Here is a 27,500-nt window from a genome sequence, read left to right as displayed (position 1 = left end):
ATTATTCATTCATTTAGGCAGGTCCTAAGAAACATTACAAAAATAATCATATGTATTTTCTGAATAATATAATATCTTGTGAGTATAGTTTTAGAAAGGATCTTTGTCATGATAGCGGTAGAAAATAATAACAATCAATTTTAACAAAAGAATGAGCGTCTCGTGTTTATATTTCACAACCTCCGCAGGCTTTTAGAGCAGCCTATATGAAATCAAGGACAAATAATAATCCTACACTTGATTGAGACTACATTATAGCCTGTTAAATGTTTCTGATCAGTGATTTAGACTACATTATAGCCTGTTAAATGTTTCTGATCAGTGATTTAGACTACATTATAGCCTGTTAAATGTTTCTGATCAGTGATTTAGACTACATTATAGCCTGTTAAATGTTTCTGATCAGTGATTTAGACTACATTATAGCCTGTTAAATGTTTCTGATCAGTGATTTAGACTACATTATAGCCTGTTAAATGTTTCTGATCAGTGATTTAGACTACATTATAGCCTGTTAAATGTTTCTGACCAGTGATTTAGACTACATTATAGCCTGTTAAATGTTTCTGATCAGTGATTTAGACTACATTATAGCCTGTTAAATGTTTCTGATCAGTGATTTAGACTACATTATAGCCTGTTAAATGTTTCTGATCAGTGATTTAGACTACATTATAGCCTGTTAAATGTTTCTGATCAGTGATTTAGACTACATTATAGCCTGTTAAATGTTTCTGATCAGTGATTTAGACTACATTATAGCCTGTTAAATGTTTCTGATCAGTGATTTAGACTACATTATAGCCTGTTAAATGTTTCTGATCAGTGATTTAGACTACATTATAGCCTGTTAAATGTTTCTGATCAGTGATTTAGACTACATTATAGCCTGTTAAATGTTTCTGATCAGTGATTTAGACTACATTATAGCCTGTTAAATGTTTCTGATCAGTGATTTAGACTACATTATAGCCTGTTAAATGTTTCTGATCAGTGATTTAGACTACATTATAGCCTGTTAAATGTTTCTGATCAGTGATTTAGACTATAGCCTGCTAAATGTTTCTGACCAGTGATTTAGACTACATTATAGCCTGTTAAATGTTTCTGACCAGTGATTTAGACTACATTATAGCCTGTTAAATGTTTCTGATCAGTGATTTAGACTACATTATAGCCTGTTAAATGTTTCTGACCAGTGATTTAGACTACATTATAGCCTGTTAAATGTTTCTGATCAGTGATTTAGACTACATTATAGCCTGTTAAATGTTTCTGATCAGTGATTTAGACTATAGCCTGCTAAATGTTTCTGACCAGTGATTTAGACTACATTATAGCCTGTTAAATGTTTCTGATCAGTGATTTAGACTACATTATAGCCTGTTAAATGTTTCTGATCAGTGATTTAGACTACATTATAGCCTGTTAAATGTTTCTGATCAGTGATTTAGACTACATTATAGCCTGTTAAACGAATAGATGAGCTATAAGCCTACCACCTCCACTTACAGTGGCTGGCGAAGGTATTCACCCCCCTTGGCCTTTTTCATATTTTGTTGCATTACAACCTGGAATTAAAAAAGATTTTTGGGAGGTTTGTATAATTAGATTTACACAACATAATTTGATTTACACAACATTCCTACCACTTTGAAGATGCAAAATATTGTTTTATGGTGAAACAGACAAGAACTAAGACAAAAGAACTGAAAACTTGAGCGTGCATAACTGTTCACCCCACAAAGTCAATACTTTGTAAAGCCACCTTTTGCAGCAATTACAGCTGCAAGTCTCTTGGGGTATGTCTCTATAAGCTTGGCACATCTAGCCATTGGGATTTCTGCCCATTCTTCAAGGCAAAACTGCTCCAGCTCCTTCAAGTTGGATGGGTTCCGATGGTGTACAGAAATCTTGAAGTCATACCACAGATTCTCAATTGGATTGAGGTCTGGGCTTTGACAAGGCCATTCCAAGACATTAAAATGTTTCCCCTTAAACCACTCGAGTGTTGCTTTAGCAGTATGCTTAGGGTCATTGTCCTGCTGGAAGGTGAACCTCCGTTCCAGGCTCAAATCTCTGGAAGACAAAACAGGTTTCCCTCAAGAATTTCCCTGTATTTAGTGCCATCCATCATTCCTTCAATTCTGACCAGTTTCCCAGTCCCTGCGATGAAAAACATCCCTACAGCATGCTGCCACCACCATGCTTCACTGTGGGGATGGTGTTCTTGGGGTGATGAGATGTGTTAGGTTTGCGCCAGACATAGTTTTCCTTTATGGCCAAAACGCTCAAATTTAATCTCATCTGACCAGAGTACCTTCTTCCATATGTTTGGGGAGTCTCCCACATGCCTTTTGGCGAACACCAAATGTGCTTTTTTTTCCGTTAAGCAATGGCTTTTTCTGGCCACTCTTCCGTAAAGCCCAGCTCTGTGGAGTGTATGGCTTAAAGTGGTCCTATGGACAGAAACTCCAATCTCCGCTGTGGAGCTTTGCAGCTCCTTCAGGGTTATCTTTGGTCTCTTTGTTGCCTCTCTGATTAATGCCCTCCTTGCCTGGTCCGTGAGTTTTGGTGGGCGGCCCTCTCTTGGCAGGTTTGTTGTGGTGCCATATTCTTTCCAATTTGAAATAATGGATTTAAATGATGCTCCGTTGGATGTTCAAAGTTTCTGATATTTTTTTATAACCCAACCATGATCTGTTCTTCTCCACAACTTTGTCCCTGACCTGTTTGGAGAGTTCCTTGGTCCTCATAGTGCTGCTTGCTTGGTGGTGCCCCTTGCTTAGTGGTGTTGCAGACTCTGGGGCCTTTCAGAACAGGTGTATATATACGGAGATCATGTGACAGATCATGTGACACTTAAATAAAGTCCACCTGTGTGCAATCGAACTAATTATGTGACTTCTGAAGGTAATTGGTTGCACCAGATCTTATTTAGGGGCTTCATAGCAAAGGGGGTGAATACATATGCACGCACCACTTTTCAGTTTAAAATGTTGTAATTTCTTTTGAAACAAGTTATTTTGTTCATTTCACTTCACCAATTTGGACTATTTTGTGTATGTCCATTACATGAAATCCAAATAAAAATCTATTTAAATTGCAGGTTGTAATGCATTAAAAAATAGGAAAAATGCCAAGGGGGGTGAATACTTTTGCAAGGCACTGTAATTAACCAAATACATAGCTAACAAAGCAAATCTCTGTCTATCTAGATTCTCTGTAGCTCAGTTGGTAGAGCACGGGACCTTGTTAGCTAGCTAGATCCTCTGTAGCTCAGTTGGTAGAGCACGGCACCTTGTTAGCTAGCTAGATCCTCTGTAGCTCAGTAGAACACGACACCTTGTTAGCTAGCTAGATCCTCTGTAGCTCAGTAGAACATGGTTCCTTGTTAGCTAGCTAGATACTCTGTAGCTCAGTAGAACACGGTACCTTGTTAGCTAGCTAGATCCTCTGTAGCTCAGTAGAACACGACACCTTGTTAGCTAGCTAGATCCTCTGTAGCTCAGTAGAACACGACACCTTGTTAGCTAGCTAGATCCTCTGTAGCTCAGTAGAACACGACACCTTGTTAGCTAGCTAGATCCTCTGTAGCTCAGTAGAACACGGTACCTTGTTAGCTAGCTAGATCCTCTGTAGAACACGACACCTTGTTAGCTAGCTAGATCCTCTGTAGCTCAGTAGAACACGGTACCTTGTTAGCTAGCTAGATCCTCTGTAGCTCAGTAGAACATGACACCTTGTTAGCTAGCTAGATCCTCTGTAGAACACGGTACCTTGTTAGCTAGCTAGATACTTGTGAGGGGTAGAAAAGTACATGTAAAAGCAGCTGTGCTGTTCTGCCATTGGCTAGCATGGACTGCCTGGATAAGGCTAATTAGCCCAACAGTAGCGACATCACTCACCTCCAGCATCATTGGTCCGAGAGCATCCTTGTCGATGACGGATTGGCCCGTCGACGACACATCCGCCTTTTGTACCTCCTCCTCATTTGCCGCGGCTGCTTTCTCTGTGGGAAAGACAACCAATCAGATGTCTTATTGCCTTTCCCTTTTTACCTAACATGAGGAAGTCACAGCTTCATCAACAGACACGTAAACAGGAGGAGTCAAATGGCACCATTATTTGTATTTTTTTTTTTTTTAACATTGTCACAACCAGATAGGTGCAGTGAAATGTGTTGTTTTACAGGGTCAGCCATAGTATTACGCAGCCACTGGAGAAAATTACGGTTAAGTGCCTTGCTCAAGGGCACAGAAAGATTTTTCACTTTGTCAGCTCGGGTATTTGAATCAGTGACCTTTCGGTTACTGGCCCAACACACTAACTGCTAGGTTACCTGTCACCCTAGTCCCTATATAATGCAGTACTTTGGACCAGGGCCCTATAGAGCCCTGGTTAAAAGTAGTGCACTACCCTACAGAGCCCTGGTTAAAAGTAGTGCACTACCCTACAGAGCCCTGGTTAAAAGTAGTGCACTACCCTATAGAGCCCTGGTTAAAAGTAGTGCACTACCCTATAGAGCCCTGGTTAAAAGTAGTGCACTACCCTATAGAGCCCTGGTTAAAAGTAGTGCACTACCCTATAGAGCCCTGGTTAAAAGTAGTGCACTACCCTATTGAGCCCTGGTTAAAAGTAGTGCACTACCCTATTGAGCCCTGGTTAAAAGTAGTGCACTACCCTATTGAGCCCTGGTTAAAAGTAGTGCACTACCCTATTGAGCCCTGGTTAAAAGTAGTGCACTACCCTATAGAGCCCTGGTTAAAAGTAGTGCACTACCCTACAGAGCCCTGGTTAAAAGTAGTGCACTACCCTACAGAGCCCTGGTTAAAAGTAGTGCACTACCCTACAGAGCCCTGGTTAAAAGTAGTGCACTACCCTACAGAGCCCTGGTTAAAAGTAGTGCACTACCCTATAGAGCCCTGGTTAAAAGTAGTGCACTACCCTATAGAGCCCTGGTTAAAAGTAGTGCACTACCCTATAGAGCCCTGGTTAAAAGTAGTGCACTACCCTATAGAGCCCTGGTTAAAAGTAGTGCACTACCCTATAGAGCCCTGGTTAAAAGTAGTGCACTACCCTATAGAGCCCTGGTTAAAAGTAGTGCACTACCCTATAGAGCCCTGGTTAAAAGTAGTGCACTACCCTATAGAGCCCTGGTTAAAAGTAGTGCACTACCCTATAGAGCCCTGGTTAAAAGTAGTGCACTACCCTATAGAGCCCTGGTTAAAAGTAGTGCACTACCCTATAGAGCCCTGGTTAAAAGTAGTGCACTACCCTATAGAGCCCTGGTTAAAAGTAGTGCACTACCCTATAGAGCCCTGGTTAAAAGTAGTGCACTACCCTATAGAGCCCTGGTTAAAAGTAGTGCACTACCCTATAGAGCCCTGGTTAAAAGTAGTGCACTACCCTATAGAGCCCTGGTTAAAAGTAGTGCACTACCCTATAGAGCCCTGGTTAAAAGTAGTGCACTACCCTATAGAGCCCTGGTTAAAAGTAGTGCACTACCCTATAGAGCCCTGGTTAAAAGTAGTGCACTACCCTATAGAGCCCTGGTTAAAAGTAGTGCACTACCCTATAGAGCCCTGGTTAAAAGTAGTGCACTACCCTATAGAGCCCTGGTTAAAAGTAGTGCACTACCCTATAGAGCCCTGGTTAAAAGTAGTGCACTACCCTATAGAGCCCTGGTTAAAAGTAGTGCACTACCCTATAGAGCCCTGGTTAAAAGTAGTGCACTACCCTATAGAGCCCTGGTTAAAAGTAGTGCACTACCCTATAGAGCCCTGGTTAAAAGTAGTGCACTACCCTATAGAGCCCTGGTTAAAAGTAGTGCACTACCCTATAGAGCCCTGGTTAAAAGTAGTGCACTACCCTATAGAGCCCTGGTTAAAAGTAGTGCACTACCCTATAGAGCCCTGGTTAAAAGTAGTGCACTACCCTATAGAGCCCTGGTTAAAAGTAGTGCACTACCCTATAGAGCCCTGGTTAAAAGTAGTGCACTACCCTATAGAGCCCTGGTTAAAAGTAGTGCACTACCCTATAGAGCCCTGGTTAAAAGTAGTGCACTACCCTATAGAGCCCTGGTTAAAAGTAGTGCACTACCCTATAGAGCCCTGGTTAAAAGTAGTGCACTACCCTATAGAGCCCTGGTTAAAAGTAGTGCACTACCCTATAGAGCCCTGGTTAAAAGTAGTGCACTACCCTATAGAGCCCTGGTTAAAAGTAGTGCACTACCCTATAGAGCCCTGGTTAAAAGTAGTGCACTACCCTATAGAGCCCTGGTTAAAAGTAGTGCACTACCCTATAGAGCCCTGGTTAAAAGTAGTGCACTACCCTATAGAGCCCTGGTTAAAAGTAGTGCACTACCCTATAGAGCCCTGGTTAAAAGTAGTGCACTACCCTATAGAGCCCTGGTTAAAAGTAGTGCACTACCCTATAGAGCCCTGGTTAAAAGTAGTGCACTACCCTATAGAGCCCTGGTTAAAAGTAGTGCACTACCCTATAGAGCCCTGGTTAAAAGTAGTGCACTACCCTATAGAGCCCTGGTTAAAAGTAGTGCACTACCCTATAGAGCCCTGGTTAAAAGTAGTGCACTACCCTATAGAGCCCTGGTTAAAAGTAGTGCACTACAAGGGGAACAGGGAGCCATTTGGTACGTAGACAACAAGATGTTCATGTGGATCCCCAAGTTGTTCCTTCAGCTTCCTCAACTTCCTTCTTCCTACGTTTCACTGTTTAATAAAGAGATGAACAGCAGTAATCTGTCCATCTCTAATCCATCTCTTATACGATCATCTAATTCATGTCAAATGAGTCCTAACGTATGCTATGTGATCCCATTAATAAACCAGATCTACACTGAGTATGCAAAACATTAGGAACATGTCCATGACATAGACTGACCAGGTGAATCCAGGTAAAAGCTATGATCCCTTATTGATCTCCACTTCAAATCAGTGTCGATGAAGGGTTGGAGACAGGTTTAAGAATGATTTTTAAGCCTTGAGACATGTATTGTATGTGTGCCACTCAGAGGGTGAACGGGCAAGACAAAATATTTAAGTGCCTTTGAACGGGGTATAGTAGTAGGTTCCAGGCGCACCGGTTTGTGTCAAGAACTACAACGCTGCTGGGTTTGGTCCAACTTGACAACTGTGGGAAGCATTGGAGTCAACATGGACTAGCAATCATTAGGAATGCTTTTGACAACTTATAGAGTCCATAACCTGATGAATTGAGTCTGTTCTGAGGGCAAAAGGGGGAACAACTCAATACTAGGAAGGTGTTCTTAATGTTTGGTACACTCAGTGTAAATAGGCAACATCACACAATATGTGTCCCAAATAACACACTACTCCCTATATAGTGCACTACTTTTGACCAGGGCCCATAGGGTAGTGCACTACATTTGACCAGGGCCCATAGGGTAGTGCACTACATTTGACCAGGGCCCATAGGGTAGTGCACTACATTTGACCAGGGCCCATAGGGTAGTGCACTACATTTGACCAGGGCCCATAGGGTAGTGCACTACATTTGACCAGGGCCCATAGGGTAGTGCACTACATTTGACCAGGGCCCATAGGGTAGTGCACTACATTTGACCAGGACACATAGGGTAGTGCACTACATTTGACCAGGGCCCATAGGGTAGTGCACTACATTTGACCAGGACACATAGGGTAGTGCACTACATTTGACCAGGGCCCATAGGGTAGTGCACTACTTTTGATCAGCACACATAGGGTAGTGCACTACTTTTGACCAGGGTCCATAGGGAAATCCATAGGGCGCTGGTCAAAAGTAGTGCACTATGTAGGAAATAGGGTGCCTTTAGTGATGCTGCAACAAAGTTCAGAGTGGAGTTTCTTTTGGGTTACAATGACCATACCACTGTACTGGCAGTATTAGAGCAGTGAGACTATACCACTGTACTGGCAGTATTAGAACAGTGAGACCATACCACTGTACTGGCAGTATTAGAACAGTGAGACCATACCACTGTACTGGCAGTATTAGAACAGTGAGACCATACCACTGTACTGGCAGTATTAGAACAGTGAGACCATACCACTGTACTGGCAGTATTAGATCGGTGAGACCATACCACTGTACTGGCAGTATTAGATAAGTGAGACCATACCACTGTACTGACAGTATTAGAGCAGAGAGACCATACCACTGTACTGACAGAATCAAATCAAATTGTATTTGTCACAGGTGTTGACCTTACAGTGAAATGCTTACTTACAAGCCCTTAACACTTATTTTTCTTAAAACTGCATTGTTGGTTAAGTAAAACGTTTAAATAAAAACAACAAATAATTAAAGAGCAGCAGTAAAATAACAGTAGCGAGGCTATATACAGCGGGTACCGGTACAGAGTCAATGTGGAGGCTATATACAGGGGGTACCGGTACAGAGTCAATGTGGAGGCTATATACAGGGTGTTATGGTACAGAGTCAATGTGGAGGCTATATTCAGGGGGTACCGGTACAGAGTCAATGTGGAGGCTATATACAGGGTGTTACGGTACAGAGTCAATGTGGAGGCTATATTCAGGGGGTACTGGTACAGAGTCAATGTGGAGGCTATATACAGGGGGTACCGGTACAGAGTCAATGTGGAGGCTATATACAGGGGGTACCAGTACAGAGTCAATGTGGAGGCTATATTCAGGGGGTACCGGTACAGAGTCAATGTGGAGACTATATACAGGGTGTTATGATACAGAGTCAATGCGGAGGCTATATTCAGGGGGTACTGGTACAGAGTCAATGTGGAGGCTATATACAGGGGGTACTGGTACAGAGTCAATGTGGAGGCTATATTCAGGGGGTACCGGTACAGAGTCAATGTGGAGACTATATACAGGGTGTTATGATACAGAGTCAATGCGGAGGCTATATTCAGGGTGTTACGGTACAGAGTCAATGTGGAGGCTATATTCAGGGGGTACCGGTACAGAGTCAATGTGGAGACTATATACAGGGTGTTATGATACAGAGTCAATGCGGAGGCTATATTCAGGGTGTTACGGTACAGAGTCAATGTGGAGGCTATATTCAGGGGGTACTGGTACAGAGTCAATGTGGAGGCTATATACAGGGGGTACCGGTACAGAGTCAATGTGGAGGCTATATACAGGGGGTACCAGTACAGAGTCAATGTGGAGGCTATATTCAGGGGGTACCGGTACAGAGTCAATGTGGAGGCTATATACAGGGTGTTATGGTACAGAGTCAATGTGGAGGCTATATTCAGGGGGTACCGGTACAGAGTCAATGTGGAGGCTATATACAGGGTGTTACGGTACAGAGTCAATGTGGAGGCTATATACAGCGGGTACCGGTACAGAGTCAATGTGGAGGCTATATACAGGGTGTTATGGTACAGAGTCAATGTGGAGGCTATATTCAGGGGGTACCGGTACAGAGTCAATGTGGAGACTATATACAGGGTGTTACGGTACAGAGTCAATGTGGAGGCTATATACAGGGTGTTACGGTACAGAGTCAATGTGGAGGCTATATTCAGGGGGTACCGGTACAGAGTCAATGTGGAGACTATATACAGGGTGTTACGGTACAGAGTCAATGTGGAGGCTATATACAGGGAGTACTGGTAGAGAGTCAATGTGGAGGGTATATACAGGGGGTACCGGTACAGAGTCAATGTGGAGGCTATATACAGGGGGTACCGGTACAGAGTCAATGTGGAGGCTATATACAGGGTGTTATGGTACAGAGTCAATGTGGAGGCTATATACAGGGTGTCCCGGTACAGAGTCAATGTGGAGGCTATATACAGGGGGTACTGGTACAGAGTCAATGTGGAGACTATATACAGGGGGTACCGGTACAGAGTCAATATACAGGGGGTACCGGTACAGAGTCAATGTGGAGACTATATACAGGGGGTACTGGTGCAGAGTCAATGTGGAGACTATATACAGGGGGTACCGGTACAGAGTCAATGTGGAGGCTATATACAGGGGTACCGGTACAGAGTCAATGTCCTGCGGCACAGGTTAGTTTTGGTAATATATACATGTAGGTAGAGTTAAAGTGACTATGCAGAGATAATAAACAGAGAGTAGCAGCAGTGGGTAGCCAAATAGGTAGCAATTTAAATAGCTATACCACTGTACTGGCAGTATTAAATCAGTGAGACCATACCACTGTACTGACGGTATTAGATCAGTAAGACCATACCACTGTACTGACGGTATTAGATCAGTAAGACCATACCACTGTACTGAGGTATTAGATCAGTAAGACCATACCACTGTAATGACGGTATTAGATCAGTGAGACCATACCACTGTACTGTTAATGGATGATCATTAGCCTCACTAATACATTATTACACATTTTATTACAGGTGCCTTTATAATGCGGCCTCTCGAGTGGCGCAGTGGTCTAAGGCACTGCATAGCAGTGCTAGCTGTGCCACTAGAGATTCTGGGTTTGAGTCCAGGCTCTGTCACAGCCGGCCGCGACCGGGAGACCAATGAGTGCAGAGAGAGAGAGAGTCAGTGTACAGTATATCGTTTATAGGTGAAGAGTCAGTGTACAGTATATAGTTTACAGGTGAAGAGTCAGTGTACAGTATATCGTTTATAGGTGAAGAGTCAGTGTAATTCCTATCTACAGTATATAGTTTATAGGTGAAGAGTCAGTGTACAGTATATAGTTTACAGGTGAAGAGTCAGTGTAATTCCTATCTACAGTATATAGTTTACAGGTGAAGAGTCAGTGTAATTCCTATCTACAGTATATAGTTTACAGGTGAAGAGTCAGTGTAATTCCTATCTACAGTATATCGTTTATAGGTGAAGAGTCAGTGTAATTCCTATCTACAGTATATCGTTTATAGGTGAAGAGTCAGTCTACAGTATATAGTTTATAGGTGAAGAGTCAGTGTAATTCCTATCTACAGTATATAGTTTACAGGTGAAGAGTCAGTGTAATTCCTATCTACAGTATATAGTTTACAGGTGAAGAGTCAGTGTAATTCCTATCTACAGTATATAGTTTACAGGTGAAGAGTCAGTGTAATTCCTATCTACAGTATATCGTTTATAGGTGAAGAGTCAGTGTAATTCCTATCTACAGTATATAGTTTACAGGTGAAGAGTCAGTGTAATTCCTATCTACAGTATATAGTTTACAGGTGAAGAGTCAGTGTACAGTATATCGTTTATAGGTGAAGAGTCAGTGTAATTCCTATCTACAGCATATAGTTTACAGGTGAAGAGTCAGTGTAATTCCTATCTACAGTATATCGTTTATAGGTGAAGAGTCAGTGTACAGTATATCGTTTATAGGTGAAGAGTCAGTGTAATTCCTATCTACAGTATATAGTTTACAGGTGAAGAGTCAGTGTAATTCCTATCTACAGTATATCGTTTATAGGTGAAGAGTCAGTGTAATTCCTATCTAGAGTATATAGTTTACAGGTGAAGAGTCAGTGTAATTCCTATCTACAGTATATCGTTTATAGGTGAAGAGTCAGTGTACAGTATATCGTTTATAGGTGAAGAGTCAGTGTAATTCCTATCTACAGCATATAGTTTACAGGTGAAGAGTCAGTGTAATTCCTATCTACAGTATATAGTTTACAGGTGAAGAGTCAGTGTAATTCCTATCTACAGTATATAGTTTACAGGTGAAGAGTCAGTGTACAGTATATCGTTTATAGGTGAAGAGTCAGTGTAATTCCTATCTACAGTATATCGTTTATAGGTGAAGAGTCAGTGTAATTCCTATCTACAGTATATAGTTTACAGGTGAAGAGTCAGTGTAATTCCTATCTACAGTATATAGTTTATAGGTGAAGAGTCAGTGTAATTCCTATCTACAGTATATAGTTTATAGGTGAAGAGTCAGTGTAATTCCTATCTACAGTATATAGTTTACAGGTGAAGAGTCAGTGTACAGTATATAGTTTACAGGTGAAGAGTCAGTGTAATTCCTATCTACAGTATATCGTTTATAGGTGAAGAGTCAGTGTAATTCCTATCTACAGTATATAGTTTATAGGTGAAGAGTCAGTGTACAGTATATAGTTTATAGGTGAAGAGTCAGTGTAATTCCTATCTACAGTATATCGTTTACAGGTGAAGAGTCAGTGTAATTCCTATCTACAGTATATCGTTTATAGGTGAAGAGTCAGTGTAATTCCTATCTACAGTATATAGTTTACAGGTGAAGAGTCAGTGTAATTCCTATCTACAGTATATAGTTTATAGGTGAAGAGTCAGTGTACAGTATATAGTTTACAGGTGAAGAGTCAGTGTAATTCCTATCTACAGTATATAGTTTATAGGTGAAGAGTCAGTGTACAGTATATAGTTTACAGGTGAAGAGTCAGTGTAATTCCTATCTACAGTATATAGTTTACAGGTGAAGAGTCAGTGTAATTCCTATCTACAGTATATAGTTTATAGGTGAAGAGTCAGTGTAATTCCTATCTACAGTATATAGTTTAGACCTGGCCGACCTGGTTAAATAAAGGTGAAATAAAAATGAAATAAAAAACATTCTACGGTTTGTATAATTCAAAATTAAAGTAGCCAAATTAATTCTAAATCTAGCATATAGGACCTTTTTCAAATTATCACTTTTATGCTCAACATAGACACAGACACTCTCGCTCCGGAAAGGGGAAAAATATCAATTTTATTCAGCTAAGTTCAAATATATTCTATATATTATCATATAATATAAAATAATGACACAGGGCTGATAACATATCTTGTCAGCTAAATGAACAAACCTACAGCCTATATCATGGAGCATAGCCAGATAACATACAGTATCTAGTCTGCTAAATGAACAAGCCTACAGCCTATATCATGGAGCATAGCCAGATAACATACAGTATCTAGTCTGCTAAATGAACAAGCCTACAGTCTATATCATGGAGAATAGCCAGATAACATACAGTATCTAGTCTGCTAAATGAACAAGCCTACAGCCTATATCATGGAGCATAGCCAGATAACATACAGTATCTAGACTTGAGGATTTGAGAAAGTAAAAAAAGTCCAAGTCCAGTGTATTGTAGTGCAGCGTATTGTAGCGCAGTGCGTTGTATTGTAGTGCAGTGCAGCGTATTGTAGTGCAGTGCAGCGTATTGTAGTGCAGTGCAGCGTATTGTAGTGCAGTGCAGTGTATTGTGGTGCAGTGCAGTGTATTGTGGTGCAGTGCAGTGTATTGTAGTGCAGTGTATTGTGGTGCAGTGCAGTGTATTGTGGTGCAGTGCAGTGTATTGTGGTGCAGTGCAGTGTATTGTGGTGCAGTGTATTGTGGTGCAGTGCAGCGTATTGTAGTGCAGTGCAGCATATTGTAGTGCAGTGCAGTGTATTGTGGTACAGTGCAGTGTATTGTGGTGCAGTGCGTTGTATTGTAGTGCAGTGCGTTGTATTGTAGTGCAGTGCAGCGTATTGTAGTGCAGTGCAGCGTATTGTAGTGCAGTGCAGCGTATTGTAGTGCAGTGCAGCGTATTGTGGTGCAGTGCAGCGTATTGTGGTGCAGTGCAGCGTATTGTAGTGCAGTGCAGTGTATGGTGGTGCAGTGCAGTGTATTGTGGTGCAGTGCAGTGTATTGTAGTGCAGTGTATTGTAGTGCAGTGCAGCGTATTGTAGTGCAGTGCAGCGTATTGTAGCGCAGTGCAGTGTATTGTAGTGCAGTGTATTGTGGTGCAGTGCAGCGTAGTGCAGTGTATTGTGGTGCAGTGTAGTGTATTGTTGTGCTATGCATTGTAGTGCAGTGTATTGTAGTGCAGTGTAGTGTCGTTCAGTGTATTGTAGTGCAGTGTATTGCAGTGTATTGTAATGCATTGTATTGTAGTGCAGTGTAGTGCAGTGCAGTGTATTGCGGTGTATTGTAATGCAGTGTATTGTAGTGCAGTGTATTGTGGTGCAGTGTATTGTAGTGCAGTGTATTGTAGTAGTGCGGCGCAGTGTATTGCAGTGCAGTGCAGTGAAGTACATTGTAGTGCAGTGTATTGTGGTAGTGCAGTGCATTGTAATGCAGTGTATTGCAGTGTATTGTATTGCAGTGCGGTGTATTGTGGTGCGGTGAATTGTAGTGCAATGCATTGTAGTGCAGTGTATTGTAGTGCAGTGTATTGTAGTGCAGTGTAGTGCAGTGTGTTGTAGTGCAGCGTATTGTAGTGCAGTGCAGTGTATTGTGGTGCAGTGCAGTGAATTGTAGTGCAGTGCAGTGTAGTACGGTCAGTGTAGTGTCTCCCGGGTGGCGCAGTGGTCTAGGGCACTGCATCGCAGTGCTAGCTGCGCCACCAGAGTCTCTGGGTTCGCGCCCAGGCTGGGCTGGGTTCGCGCCCAGGCTCTGTCGCAGCCGGCCGCAACCGGGAGGTCCGTGGGGCGACTCACAATTGGCATAGCGTCGTCCGGGTTAGGGAGGGTTTGGCCGGTAGGGATATCCTTGTCTCAGTATGTAAAAAATTTAATAAAATGTATGCACTCTACTGTAAGTCGCTCTGGATAAGAGCGTCTGCTAAATGACTAAAATGTAATGTAAAAATGTAAAAAAATGTAGTGCAGTGTATTGTGGTGCAGTGCAGCGTATTGTGGTGCAGTGCAGCGTATTGTAGTGTAGTGCAGTGTATTGTAGTGCATTGTAGTGCAGTGTATTGCAGTGTATTGTGTTGCAGTGAATTGTAGTGTGGTGTATTGTCGTGCAGTGTATTGTAGTGCAGTGTATTGTGTTGCAGTGAATTGTAGTGTGGTGTATTGTAGTGCAGTGTAGTGTAGTGCAGTGTATTGCATTTCAGTGTATTGTGGTGCAGTGCAGTGTGTGTATTGTGGTGCAGTGTAGTGCAATGCAGTGTATTGTAGTGCAGTGTATTGTAGTGCAGTGTATTGTAGTGCAGTGTATTGTAGTGCAGCATATTGTAGTGTAGTGTATTGTAGCGCAGTGCATTGTAGTGCAGTGTATTGTAGTGCAGTACATTGTATTGTAGTGCAGTGTATTGTAGTGCAGTGCAGCATATTGTAGTGCATTGTAGCGCAGTGCATTGTAGTGCAGTGTATTGTAGTGCAGTACATTGTATTGTAGTGCAGTGTATTGTAGTGCAGTGCAGCATATTGTAGTGCATTGTAGCGCAGTGCATTGTAGTGCAGTGTATTGTAGTGCAGTACATTGTATTGTAGTGCAGTGTATTGTAGTGCAGTGCAGCATATTGTAGTGCATTGTAGTGCAGTGCATTGTAGTGCAGTGTATTGTAGTGCAGCACATTGTATTGTAGTGCAGTGTATTGTAGTGTAGTGTGTGTATTGTGGTGCAGTGTAGTACAATGCAGTGTATTGTAGTGCAGTCTATTGTAGTGCAGTGTAGTGCAGTTTATTGTAGTACAGTGTATTGTAGTGCAGCACATTGTATTGTAGTGCAGTGTGTATATTGTGGTGCAGTGTAGTGCAATGCAGTGTATTGTAGTGCAGTGTATTGTAGTGCAGTTTATTGTAGTACATTGTATTGTAGTGCAGTGCAGTGCATCATATTGTAGTGTAGTGCAGCGTATTGTAGTGTAGTGCAGTGTATTGTAGTGCAGTGTATTGTAGCGCAGTGTATTGTAGCGCAGTGCATTGTAGCGCAGTGCATTGTAGTGCAGTGTATTGTAGTGCAGTGTATTGTAGTGCAGTGCAGTGTATTGTAGTGCAGTGTAGCACATTTTAGTGCAGTGTAGCACATTGTAGTGCAGTGCAGCGTTTTGTAGTGCAGTGTGGTGTATTGTGGTGCAGTGCAGCGTAGTGTAGTGCAGTGTATTGTGGTGCAATGCATTGTAGTGCAGTGTATTGCAGCGTATTGTAGTGTAGTGCAGTGTATTGTAGTGCAGTGCATCGTAGTGTAGTGCAGTGTATTGTGGTGCAGTGCAGCGTATTGTGGTGCAGTGCAGTGCAGCATATTGTAGTGTAGTGCAGTGTATTGTAGTGCAGTGTATTGTAGTGTAGTGCAGTGTATTGTAGTGTACCTTGCTCTTTGATCTGCCGTATCTGTTTGACAGTCTCCTTCAGGATAGCACATTTGTCTGGTTTGACGTTGAAGTCGTCGATGTCGTTGAAGTTAGCAAAGATCAGCTCGGCCAGCTCCTCGATGTACTTGTTCTCATGCTCACGGTTTCTCTTCTCGATGCTTTGTTTGGGGCTGAGGAGACAGGGAGGGTTGGGGGGGGGGGCAGCATGAGACATGGCAGAGGTAGGGACAGCTATAGAGAGACCGAGCGAGGGAGACGGTTAGAAAGACGGACAGGGAGAAATACAGAGAGCCAGACAGACAGAAAGAGAGAGAAAGTAGAGCAGAGAAGAGAAGCCTCACATTCCTGACTCTGTTCACACTGATAGAACTGAGCGTAGCTGTCCAAGGTGTTACCTGTAGACTGATAGAACTGAGCAAAGCTGTCCAAGGTGTTACCTGTAGACTGATAGAACTGAGCAAAGCTGTCCAAGGTGTTACCTGTAGACTGATAGAACTGAGCGTAGCTGTCCAAGGTGTTACCTGTAGACTGAAAGAACTGAGCGTAGCTGTCCAAGGTGTTACCTGTAGACTGATAGAACTGAGCAAAGCTGTCCAAGGTGTTACCTGTAGACTGATAGAACTGAGCAAAGCTGTCCAAGGTGTTACCTGTAGACTGATAGAACTGAGCGTAGCTGTCCAAGGTGTTACCTGTAGACTGATAGAACTGAGCGTAGCTGTCCAAGGTGTTACCTGTAGACTGATAGAACTGAGCGTAGCTGTCCAAGGTGTTACCTGTAGACTGATAGAACTGAGCAAAGCTGTCCAAGGTGTTACCTGTAGACTGATAGAACTGAGCAAAGCTGTCCAAGGTGTTACCTGTAGACTGATAGAACTGAGCGTAGCTGTCCAAGGTGTTACCTGTAGACTGATAGAACTGAGCGTAGCTGTCCAAGGTGTTACCTGTAGACTGATAGAACTGAGCAAAGCTGTCCAAGGTATTACCTGTAGTAAAAAGGTACATGACAGCCCTCTTGAAGTTTGCCAAAAGGCACCTAAAGGACTCAGACCATGAGAAAAAAGATTGTCTGGTCCGATGAAAGCAAGATTGAACTCTTTGGCTTGAATGTCTGGAGGAAACCTGGCACCATGCCTACGATGAAGCATGGTGGTGGCAGCATCATGCTGTGGGGATGTTTTCTGTGGCATGGACTGGGAGACCAGTCAGAATCGAGGAAAAGATGAACAGAGTAACTACAGAGAAATCCTTGAAAAAAAAAAAACTGCTCCAGAGCACTCATGACCTCAGACCTTTCAACAGGACAACGACACTAAGCACACAGCAAAGACAACACAGGAGTGGCTTCGGGACAAGTCTCTGAATGTCCTTGAGTGGCCCAGCCAGAGCCCGGACTTGCACCCTATTTAACATCTCTGGAGAGACCTGAAAATAGCTGTGCAGCAACGCTCCCCATCTAACCTGACAGAGGTTGAGAGGATCTGCAGAGAAGAATGGGACAAACTCCCAAAATACAGGTGTGCCAAGCTTGTAGCATCATACCCAAGAAGACTCGAGGCTGTAATCACTGCCAAAGGTGATTCAGCAAAGTACTGAGTAAAGGGTCTGAATGCTTAGCTAAAAGTGATATATCCATTTATTTTTTTTAAATACATTTGCAACAAAAATAAATATTTGTCATCATGGGGTATTGTGTGTAGATTGATGAGGGGAAAAAACAATTTCATCAATTTTAGAATAAGGCTGTAATATATATAACAAAATGTGGAATAAGTCAATGGGTCTGAATACTTTCAGAATACACTGTGCATGTAAACAGGAGTAAGTGTGACCAGAAGCAGGATAAATAGATAGATTCTAATGGTAACTGAAATCAGTAAGCAGCAGTGTAGTCATGGTAATAAACGAATCAATAATCGTTTTTGCAGCAGTGTAGGTGTGAGGGAGAGCAGTAGTTGTTAGCTATTTAACAGTCTTACGGTCAGGGGACAGAAGCTGTTTAGGAGTCTGTTTGTGCCTTGATGACCCGGTAGCACCTGCTTCATACACCAATGCTTAGGATGCAGTAGACAGGTGTCTTACCAGAGTTAAAATGATGACAGAACTATAGGGTTGGCAACCATCATAATCATGATCAGCCAGCCAGTCGGTCAGCCGAGTCAGCCAGCCAGTCGGTCAGCCGAGTCAGCCGGCCAGTCGGTCAGCCGAGTCAGCCGGCCAATCGGTCAGCCGAGTCAGCCGGCCAGTCGGTCAGCCAGCCAGTCGGTCAGCCGAGTCAGCCGGCCAGTCGGTCAGCCGAGTCAGCCGGCCAGTCGGTCAGCCGAGTCAGCCGGCCAGTCGGTCAGCCGAGTCAGCCGGCCACGTCGCCGAGTCAGCCGCATCGTCAGCCGAGTCAGCCGGCCAGTCGGTCAGCCAGCCAGTCGGTCAGCCGAGTCAGCCGGCCAGTCGGTCAGCCGAGTCAGCCGGCCAGTCGGTCAGCCGAGTCAGCCGGCCAGTCGGTCAGCCGAGTCAGCCAGCCAGTCGGTCAGCCGAGTCAGCCAGCCAGTCGGTCAGCCGAGTCAGCCTTATTTAACTGTATGTTTAGTTAAATAATCAGGTATTTCTCTTACATAAGGTTAGGCTTATGCTAAGTAGTTTATAACTCCACTAGCAGGCCTATAGCATCCTGAAGGTACTGTGCAGACTTGGAGCAGTGCTCAGTCTCTAGCTTTTGAGATGCCTATAGAAAGTTAGAGTAAGAGCAAAGTAGTTTAGTTGAGTTTGGTATGGTAGAGTAGAGTTCCGTTTAGTTTAGTATAGTAGAGTTTAATATCGTAAAGTAGAGTTTAGTATCGTAGAGTTTAGTACATTATAGTTTAGTATAGTAGAGTCTAGCAGAGTTTAGCATAGTAGAGTTTAGTAGAGTAGAGTTTAGAGTACAGTTGAAAATAGTTTAGTATTGGCAAGTAGAGTATAGTATAGTATATTAAAGTAGAGTATAACCAAGTAGAGTTTAGTATAGTATACTAAAGTAGAGTTTAGTATAGTCTAGTAGAGTTTAGTATAGTAAAGTTTAGTATAGTATACCACAGTAGAGTTTAGTATAGTCTAGTAGAGTTTAGTATAGTAAAGTTTAGTATAGTATATTAAAGTAGAGTTTAGTATAGTCTAGTAGAGTTTAGTAGAGTACATTAAAGTATACTTTAGTATAGTATATTAAAGTAGAGTTTAGTATAGTCTAGTAGAGTGTAGTCTAGTAGAGCTTAGTAGGGTAGAGCTTAGTAGAGTATAGTCAAGTAGAGTTCAGTATATTAGAGTTTAGTATAGTAGAGTTTAGTATCGTAAAGTAGAGTTTAGGAGTTTAGTATAGTAGAGTCTAGCACAGTAGAGTTCAGAATTGTAAAGTATAGTCAAGTAGAGTTTAGTATAGTAGAGTTTAGTATAGTAAAGTTTAGTATAGGTGGGTTTAGTAGAGTTTAGTATCGTAAAGTAGAGTTTAGGATAGTTTAGTATAGTAGAGTTTCGTAGAGTAGAGTTTAGTATAGTAGAGTATAGTTAAGAATAGTTTACTATTGCCACGTAGAGTTTAGTAGAGTAGAGTTTAGTATGGCAAAGTTTAGTAGAGTATATTAAAGTAGAGTTCAGTAGAGTACAGTTTAGAATAGTTTATTATTGCCAAGTAGAGTTTAGTAGAGTAGAGTAGAGTATAGTAAAGAATAGTCAAGTAGAGTTTAGTAGAGTAGAGCAGAGTATAGTAAAGATTAGTAGAGTATAGGTAAGTAGAGTTTAGTATAGTATACGCTATTAAAGTAGAGTTTAGTATAGTATACACTATTAAAGTAGAGTTTAGTATAGTATACACTATTAAAGTAGAGTTTAGTATAGTATACACTATTAAAGTAGAGTTTAGTATAGTATAGTCAAGTAGAGTTCAGTATAGTAGAGTTTAGTATAGTAAAGTGGAGTTTAGTAGAGTAGAGTAGTATGTAAAATTAGTAGAGTATAGGTAAGTAGAGTTTAGTATAGTATACACTATTAAAGTAGAGTTTAGTATAGTAGAGTTTAGTATAGTATACACTATTAAAGTAGAGTTTAGGTAAGTAGAGTTTAGTATAGTATACACTATTAAAGTAGAGTTTAGTATAGTATAGTCAAGTAGAGTTCAGTATAGTAGATTTTAGAATAGTAAAGCGTAGTATAGTAGAGCTTAGTATAGTAGAATTTAGTATAGTAGAGTACATGTTAGAATAGTTTAGTATTGCCAAGTAGAGTAGAGTAGAGTATAGTATAGTTCAGTATATTAAAGTAGAGTGTAGTATAGTATATTAAAGTAGAGTGTAGTATAGTAGAGTTTAGTATAGTAAAGCCTATTATGTAGAGTTTAGTATAGTAGAGTTTAGTAGCGTTTAGTATAGGAGAGTTTAGTATAGTAGAGTATAGTTAAGATATTTTACTATTGCCAAGTAAGTTTAGTGTAGCAGAGTAGAGTTTAGTATAGTAACGTTTAGTAGAGTAGTCAAGTATAGTCGAGTATAGTCAGTAGAGTTTAGTACAGTACAGTATAGTAGAGTATAGTATAGTTCAGTATAGTAGAGTTTAGTATAGTATAGTATAGTTTAGTATAGTAGAGTTTAGTATAGTAGATTTTAGTAGAGTCAAGAAAAGTTTAGCATGGCAGAGTAAAGTTTAGTATAGTAGAGTTTAGTAGATTATAGCCACGTATAGTTTAGTTTAGTAGAGTGTAGTATAGTATATTAAAGTAGAGTTTAGTATAGTCTAGTAGAGTTTAGTATAGTAGCGTTTAGTAGAGTCAAGTATAGTATATTGAAGTAGAGTTTAGTAGAGTCAAGTATAGTATATTAAAGTAGAGTGTAGTATAGTAAAGTAAAGCTTAGTATAGTAGAGTTTATATTGTAGTGTTAAGTTAAGTAGAGTTTAGTAGATTTAGCATAGTAAAGACAGCTGTTCCTACCTGGGACCCAGCAGGTCAGAGGAACATTCTTTGCGTTTCCGCGACTCGGCCCTGGCAGCAGGGTTCGAGGGGTTTTCACCAACGCCACTCATCCTCACTGCATATCAGCGTCTGTTACAGGGAACATACAGAACAGAGTTTAGACTTATTTCACACAGAACAGAGTTTAGACTTATTTCACACAGAACAGAGTTTAGACTTACAGTGCATTCGGAAAGTATTCAGACCCCATCACTTCTTCCACACTTTGTACGTTACAGCCTTATTCTAAAATGGATTAAATAAAAATAAAAATCATAATTAATCTACACACAATACCCTATAATAACAAAATGTAAACAGGTTTTTAGAAATGTATTAAAAATAAAAAACAGAAAAAAGTATTCAGACCCTTTGCTATGAGACTCGAAATTGAGCTCAGGTGCATCCTGAGATGTTTCTACAACTAGGAGTCCACCTGTGGTAAATTCAAATGATCGGACATGATTTGGAAAGACACACACCTGTCTATAAAAGGTCCCACAGTTGATAGTGCATGTCAGAGGAAAAACCAAGCCATGAGGACGAAGGAATTGTCCGTACAGCTCCGAGCCTGGTTTGTCTCGAGGCACAGATCTGGGGAAGGGTACCAAAACATTTCTGCAGCATTGAAGGTCCCCAAGAACACAGTGGCCTCCATCATTCTTAAATGGAAGAAGTTTGGAACCACCAAGACTCTTCCTAGAGCTGGCCACCCGGCCAAACTGAGCAATCGGGGGAGAAGGGCCTTGGTCAGGGAGGTGACCTGTAGAGATGAGAGAACCTTCCAGAAGGACAACCATCTCTGCAGCACTCCACCAATCAGTTCTTTATGGTAGAGTGGCCAGACGGAAGCCACTCCTCAGTAAAAAAGGCACATGACAACCCGCTTGGAGTTTGCCAGAAGGCACCTAAATGACTCCGACCATGAGAAACAAGATTGTCTGGTCTGATGAAACCAAAATGTAACTCTTTGGCTTGAATGCCAAGCGTCACGTCTGGAGGAAACCTGGCACCATCCCTACAGAAAAGCATGGTGGTGGCGGCATCATGCTGTGGGGATGTTTTTCAGCGGCATGGACTGGGAAACTAGTCAGGAGCGAAGGAAAGATGAACGAAGATAAGTACAGAGAGATCCTTGATTTTTTTTTAACTGCTCCAGAGCTCTCAGGACCTCAGACTGGGGCGAAGGTTCACCTTCCAACAGGACAACGACCCTAAGCACACAGCCAAGACAATACTGGGGTGGCTTCGGGACAAGTCTCTGAATGTCCTTGAGTAGCCCAGCCAGAGCCCGGACTTGAACCCGATCAAACATCTCTGGAGTAGAGGTCGACCGATTATGATTTTTCAACGCCAATACCGATTATTGCAGGACCAAAAAATGTATTTGTAATAATTACAATTACAACAATACTGAATGAACACTTATTTTAACTTAATATAATACATCAATAAAATCTATTTAGCCTCAAATAAATAATGAAACATGTTCAATTTGGTTTAAATAATGCAAAAACAAAGTGTTGGAGAAGAAAGTAAAAGTGCAATATGTGTCATGTAAGAAAGCTAACATTTAAGTTCCTTGCTCAGAACATGAGAACATATGAAAGCTGGTGGTTCCTTTTAACATGAGTCTTCAATATTCCCAGGTAAGAAGTTTTAGATTGTAGTTATTATAGGAATTATAGGACTATTTCTCTCTATAGAATTTGTATTTCATATACCTTTGACTACTGGATGTTCTTATAGGCACTTTAGTATTGCCAGTGTAACAGTATAGCTTCCGTCCCTCTCCTCGCTCCTACCTGGGCTCGAACCAGGAACACATCGACAACAGCCACCCTCGAAGCAGCATTACCCATGCAGAGCAAGGGGAACAATTAGTGCGCACCCCGCTAACTAGCTAGCCATTTCACATCGGTTACACCAGCCTAATCTCGGGAGTTGAGTTTAAAGCATTGCAAAGAGCTGCTGGCAAAACGCACAAAATTGCTGTTTGAATGAATGCTTACGAGCCTGCTGGTGCCTTCCATCACTCAGTCAGACTGCTCTATCAAATATCAAATCATAGACTTAATTATAACATAATAACACACAGAAATACGAGCCTTAGGTCATTAATATGGTCGAATCCGGAAACTATCATCTCGAAAACAAAAAACATTTATTCTTTCAGTGAAATACGGAACCGTTCCGTATTTATCTAACGTTGGCATCCATCAGTCTAAATATCCTGTTACATTGCACAACCTTCAATGTTTGTCATAATTACGTAAAATTCTGGCAAATTAGTTTGCAACGAGCCAGGCGCCCAAACTGTTGCATATACCCTGACTCTGCGTGCAATGACGCAAGAGAGTGACATAATTTCCCCTGGTTAATATTGCCTGCTAACCTGGATTTCTTTTAGCTAAATATGCAGGTTTAAAAATATGTACTTCTTGGTATTGATTTTAGAAAGGCATTGATGTTTATGGTTAGGTACAGTCGTTTAACGATTGTGATTTTTTCGCAAATCGCTTTGTTAAATCATCCCCCGTTTGGCGAAGTTGGCTGTCTTTGTTAGGAAGAAATAGTCTTCACACAGTTCGCAACGAGCCAGGCGGCCCAAACTGCTGCATATACCCTGACTCTGTTGCAAGAGAAGTGACACAAAGAAATTCATGTTAGCAGGCAATATTAACTAAATTGCCAGGTTTAAAAATATATACTTCTGTGTATTGATTTTAAGAAAGACATTGATGTTTGTGGTTAGGTACACGTTGGAGCAACGACAGTCCTTTTTTGCGAATGCGCACCGAATCGATTATATGCAATGCAGGACACGCTAGATAAACTAGTAATATCATCAACCATGTGTAGTTAACTAGTGATTATGATTGATTGACTGATTGTTTTTTATAAGATAAGTTTAATGCTAGCTAGCAACATACCTTGGCTTCTTACTGCATTCACGTAACAGGCAGGCTCCTCGTGAGGCAGGTGGTTAGAGCATTGGACTAGTTAACCGTCAGGTTGCAAGATTGAATCCCCGAGCTGACAAGGTAAAAATCTGTCGTTCTGCCCCTGAACAAGGCAGTTAACCCACCGTTCCTAGGCCGTCATTGAAAATAAGAATGTGTTCTTAACTGACTTGCCTAGTTAAATAAAGGTGTAAAGGAAAAACGATTTCCGATTGTTATGAAAACTTGAAATCGGCCCTAATTAAATCGGCCATTCCGATTAATCAGTCGACCTCTACTCTGGAGAGACCTGAAAATAGCTGTGCAGCGACACCCCATCCAACCTGACAGAGCTTGAGAGGATCTGCAGAGAAGAATGGGAGAAACTCCCCAAATACAGGTGTGCCAAGCTTGTAGCATCATACCCAAGAAGACACGAGGCTGTAATCGCTGCCAAAGGTGCATCAACAAAGTACTGAGTAAAGGGTCTGAATACTTATGTAAATTCGATATTTCAGTTTTTTATTTTTAATACATTTGCAAACATTTGTAAAAACTTGTTTTGCTTTGTCATTATGGGGTATTGTGTGTAGATTGATGAGAAAAAAACAGAACTAATTTATCCATTTTAGAATAAACCTGTACCGTAAAAAAAATTGGAAGAAGTCAAGGGGTCTGAATACTTTCCAAATGCTCTGTATCACAAACAGAACAAAGTTTAGAGATATAGCAAGACAACATCGCACAAGTGACAGATAACCCCAGTGATCAATTATGGGGGTAGTCTGAGCTCCAAAGGTTAGGGGAATCTTGGGCTCATCACCAAGTGAACTGGCTGTTGGGCTATGAGGTGCTTACACAGACACACACACGTTCAGATGTGCCCCTACGCTGGTGACACTGGTTGATCCAACGCAGGAAGAACGAGTGAAAGTGGAGCGGAGAAACAGATTCAATCGTTTCCTTATGATGGTGCATCTCTCCCTAGAGAGACCGAAACGAGAGCGCTGAGAGAGAACGAGACGGAAAGAGAGATGAAGAGACGGGGGAGACAGTGAGAGAGCTCCCCACTCACCCCAAAAATGGTGTGCTCAGCTACAGTGACGAAAGTGAGACAGTTTGTTGACTGAGGAGAGAGTGAGCCAGTTTGTTGACTGATGAGAGAGTGAGACAGTTTGTTGACTGAGGAGAGAGTGAGACAGTTTGTTGACTGAGGAGAGAGTGAGACAGTTTGTTGACTGAGGAGAGAGTGAGACAGTTTGTTGACTGAGGAGAGAGTGAGACAGTTTGTTGACTGAGGAGAGAGCGAGACAGTTTGTTGACTGAGGAGAGAGCGAGACCGTTTGTTGACTGAGGAGAGAGCGAGACCGTTTGTTGACTGAGGAGAGAGCGAGACAGTTTGTTGACTGAGGAGAGAGCGAGACACTTGACTGAGGAGAGAGCGAGACACTTGACTGAGGAGAGAGTGAGACAGTTTGTTGACTGAGGAGAGAGTGAGACAGTATGTTGACTGAGGAGAGAGTGAGACAGTTTGTTGACTGAGGAGAGAGTTTGTTGACTGAGGAGAGAGTGAGACAGTATGTTGACTGAGGAGAGAGTGAGACAGTTTGTTGACTGAGGAGAGAGTTTGTTGACTGAGGAGAGAGTGAGCCAGTTTGTTGACTGATGAGAGAGTGAGACAGTTTGTTGACTGAGGAGAGAGTGAGCCAGTTTGTTGACTGAGGAGAGAGCGAGACAGTTTGTTGACTGAGGAGAGAGCGAGACAGTTTGTTGACTGAGGAGAGAGCGAGACAGTTTGTTGACTGAGGAGAGAGCGAGACAGTTTGTTGACTGAGGAGAGAGCGAGCCAGTTTGTTGACTGAGGAGAGAGCGAGACACTTGACTGAGGAGAGAGCGAGACACTTGACTGAGGAGAGAGTGAGACAGTATGTTGACTGAGGGGGGTGAGTGAGACAGTTTGTTGACTGAGGAGAGAGTGAGCCAGTTTGTTGACTGAGGAGAGAGTGAGCCAGTTTGTTGACTGAGGAGAGAGTGAGACAGTTGGTTGACTGAGGAGAGAGCGAGACAGTTTGTTGACTGAGGAGAGAGCGAGACAGTTTGTTGACTGAGGAGAGAGCGAGACAGTTTGTTGACTGAGGAGAGAGCGAGACAGTTTGTTGACTGAGGAGAGAGCGAGACAGTTTGTTGACTGAGGAGAGAGCGAGCCAGTTTGTTGACTGAGGAGAGAGCGAGACACTTGACTGAGGAGAGAGCGAGACACTTGACTGAGGAGAGAGTGAGACAGTATGTTGACTGAGGGGGGGGAGTGAGACAGTGTGTTGACTGAGGAGAGAGTGAGACAGTTTGTTGACTGAGGAGAGAGTGAGACAGTTTGTTGACTGAGGAGAGAGTGAGACAGTTTGTTGACTGAGGAGAGAGTGAGACAGTTTGTTGACTGAGGAGAGAGTGAGACAGTTTGTTGACTGAGGAGAGAGTGAGCAGTTTGTTGACTGAGGAGAGAGTGAGCCAGTTTGTTGACTGAGGAGAGAGTGAGCCAGTTTGTTGACTGAGGAGAGAGTGAGCCAGTTTGTTGACTGAGGAGAGAGTGAGCCAGTTTGTTGACTGAGGAGAAAGTGAGACGGTTTGCTGAATGAGTTTCTAAACACTCTTCCTTTACAAAGTGTAAACTTTATTTCAGAATCTCTCTGTAACATTGTCCCCTCAATAAGTGCCCCCCTTAAGTCTAAGGTGACAAGCAAAGCTCTAATAGTCTAAGCAGCGCTGTTCAACGCTGGTCCAGGAGAGCCCAAACACTTCTGTTTTTTTGTTTCTACCTGGTAGTAAATTGCACTCTGGTGTCCCAGGTCTGAATTAGTCCATCATTAGGAGAGGATGAAAACCAGAAGTGGCCCTCCAGGACTGACGTTGAACAGCCCTGCCTCCCACCACTGGTCTGAGTGTCGTGTCTGCAGGCCTTGACCTTAATGATTCTATTAGCAATTATTATTGACAGCTGATGTATTTTTTTAATAACCAGCCGGCAGCAAGATGTGGTGTGTAATGGAGTCTGGGCTAGGTAATACGACTGGGAGGTTACTGGGCGGCAGGGTAGCCTAGTGGTTAGAGCGTTGGGCTAGTAACCGAAAGGTTGCAAGTTCAAATCCCCGAGCTGACAAGGTACAAATCTGTCGTTCTGCCCCTGAACAAGGCAGTTAACCCACTGTTCCTAGGCCGTCATTGTAAATAATAATTTGTTCTTAACTGACTTGCCTAGTTAAATAAAGGTTAAATGTAAGTCGCTCTGGATAAGAGCGTCTGCTAAATGACTTAAATGTTAAATGTAAATGTTACTGTCTGCTGCTAGGTAATACGACTGGGAGGTTACTGTCTGCTGCTAGGTAATACGACTGGGAGGTTACTGTCTGCTGCTAGGTAATACGACTGGGAGGTTACTGTCTGCTGCTAGGTAATACGACTGGGAGGTTACTGTCTGCTGCTAGGTAATACGACTGGGAGGTTACTGTCTGCTGCTAGGTAATACGACTGGGAGGTTACTGTCTGCTGCTAGGTAATACGACTGGGAGGTTACTGTCTGCTAGGTAATACG

General features: G+C 42.2%; 1 protein-coding gene across 1 annotated transcript in view; it reads right to left on the bottom strand.

Moving 5' to 3' along the window:
- Nucleotides 1–27,500, bottom strand: part of LOC120050913 (nuclear receptor coactivator 2-like) — a 178,398-nt gene that overhangs the window by 77,612 nt on the left and 73,286 nt on the right. Inside the window, exons 3-5 of the mRNA XM_038997439.1 lie at nucleotides 20,952–21,062; nucleotides 16,001–16,173; nucleotides 3,909–4,012 (exon numbers count right to left, since the gene is read on the bottom strand). Coding sequence (XP_038853367.1) covers nucleotides 3,909–4,012; nucleotides 16,001–16,173; nucleotides 20,952–21,043 — 369 coding nt within the window. The 5' untranslated portion in view covers nucleotides 21,044–21,062. The remainder of the gene's footprint in view (nucleotides 1–3,908; nucleotides 4,013–16,000; nucleotides 16,174–20,951; nucleotides 21,063–27,500) is intronic.

Source organism: Salvelinus namaycush, chromosome 7, assembly GCF_016432855.1.
Source record: "Salvelinus namaycush isolate Seneca chromosome 7, SaNama_1.0, whole genome shotgun sequence".
Taxonomy (NCBI): domain Eukaryota; kingdom Metazoa; phylum Chordata; class Actinopteri; order Salmoniformes; family Salmonidae; genus Salvelinus; species Salvelinus namaycush.
The sequence above is the reverse complement of the archived record's forward strand: the minus strand, read 5'-3'. Positions and strand labels throughout refer to the sequence as shown.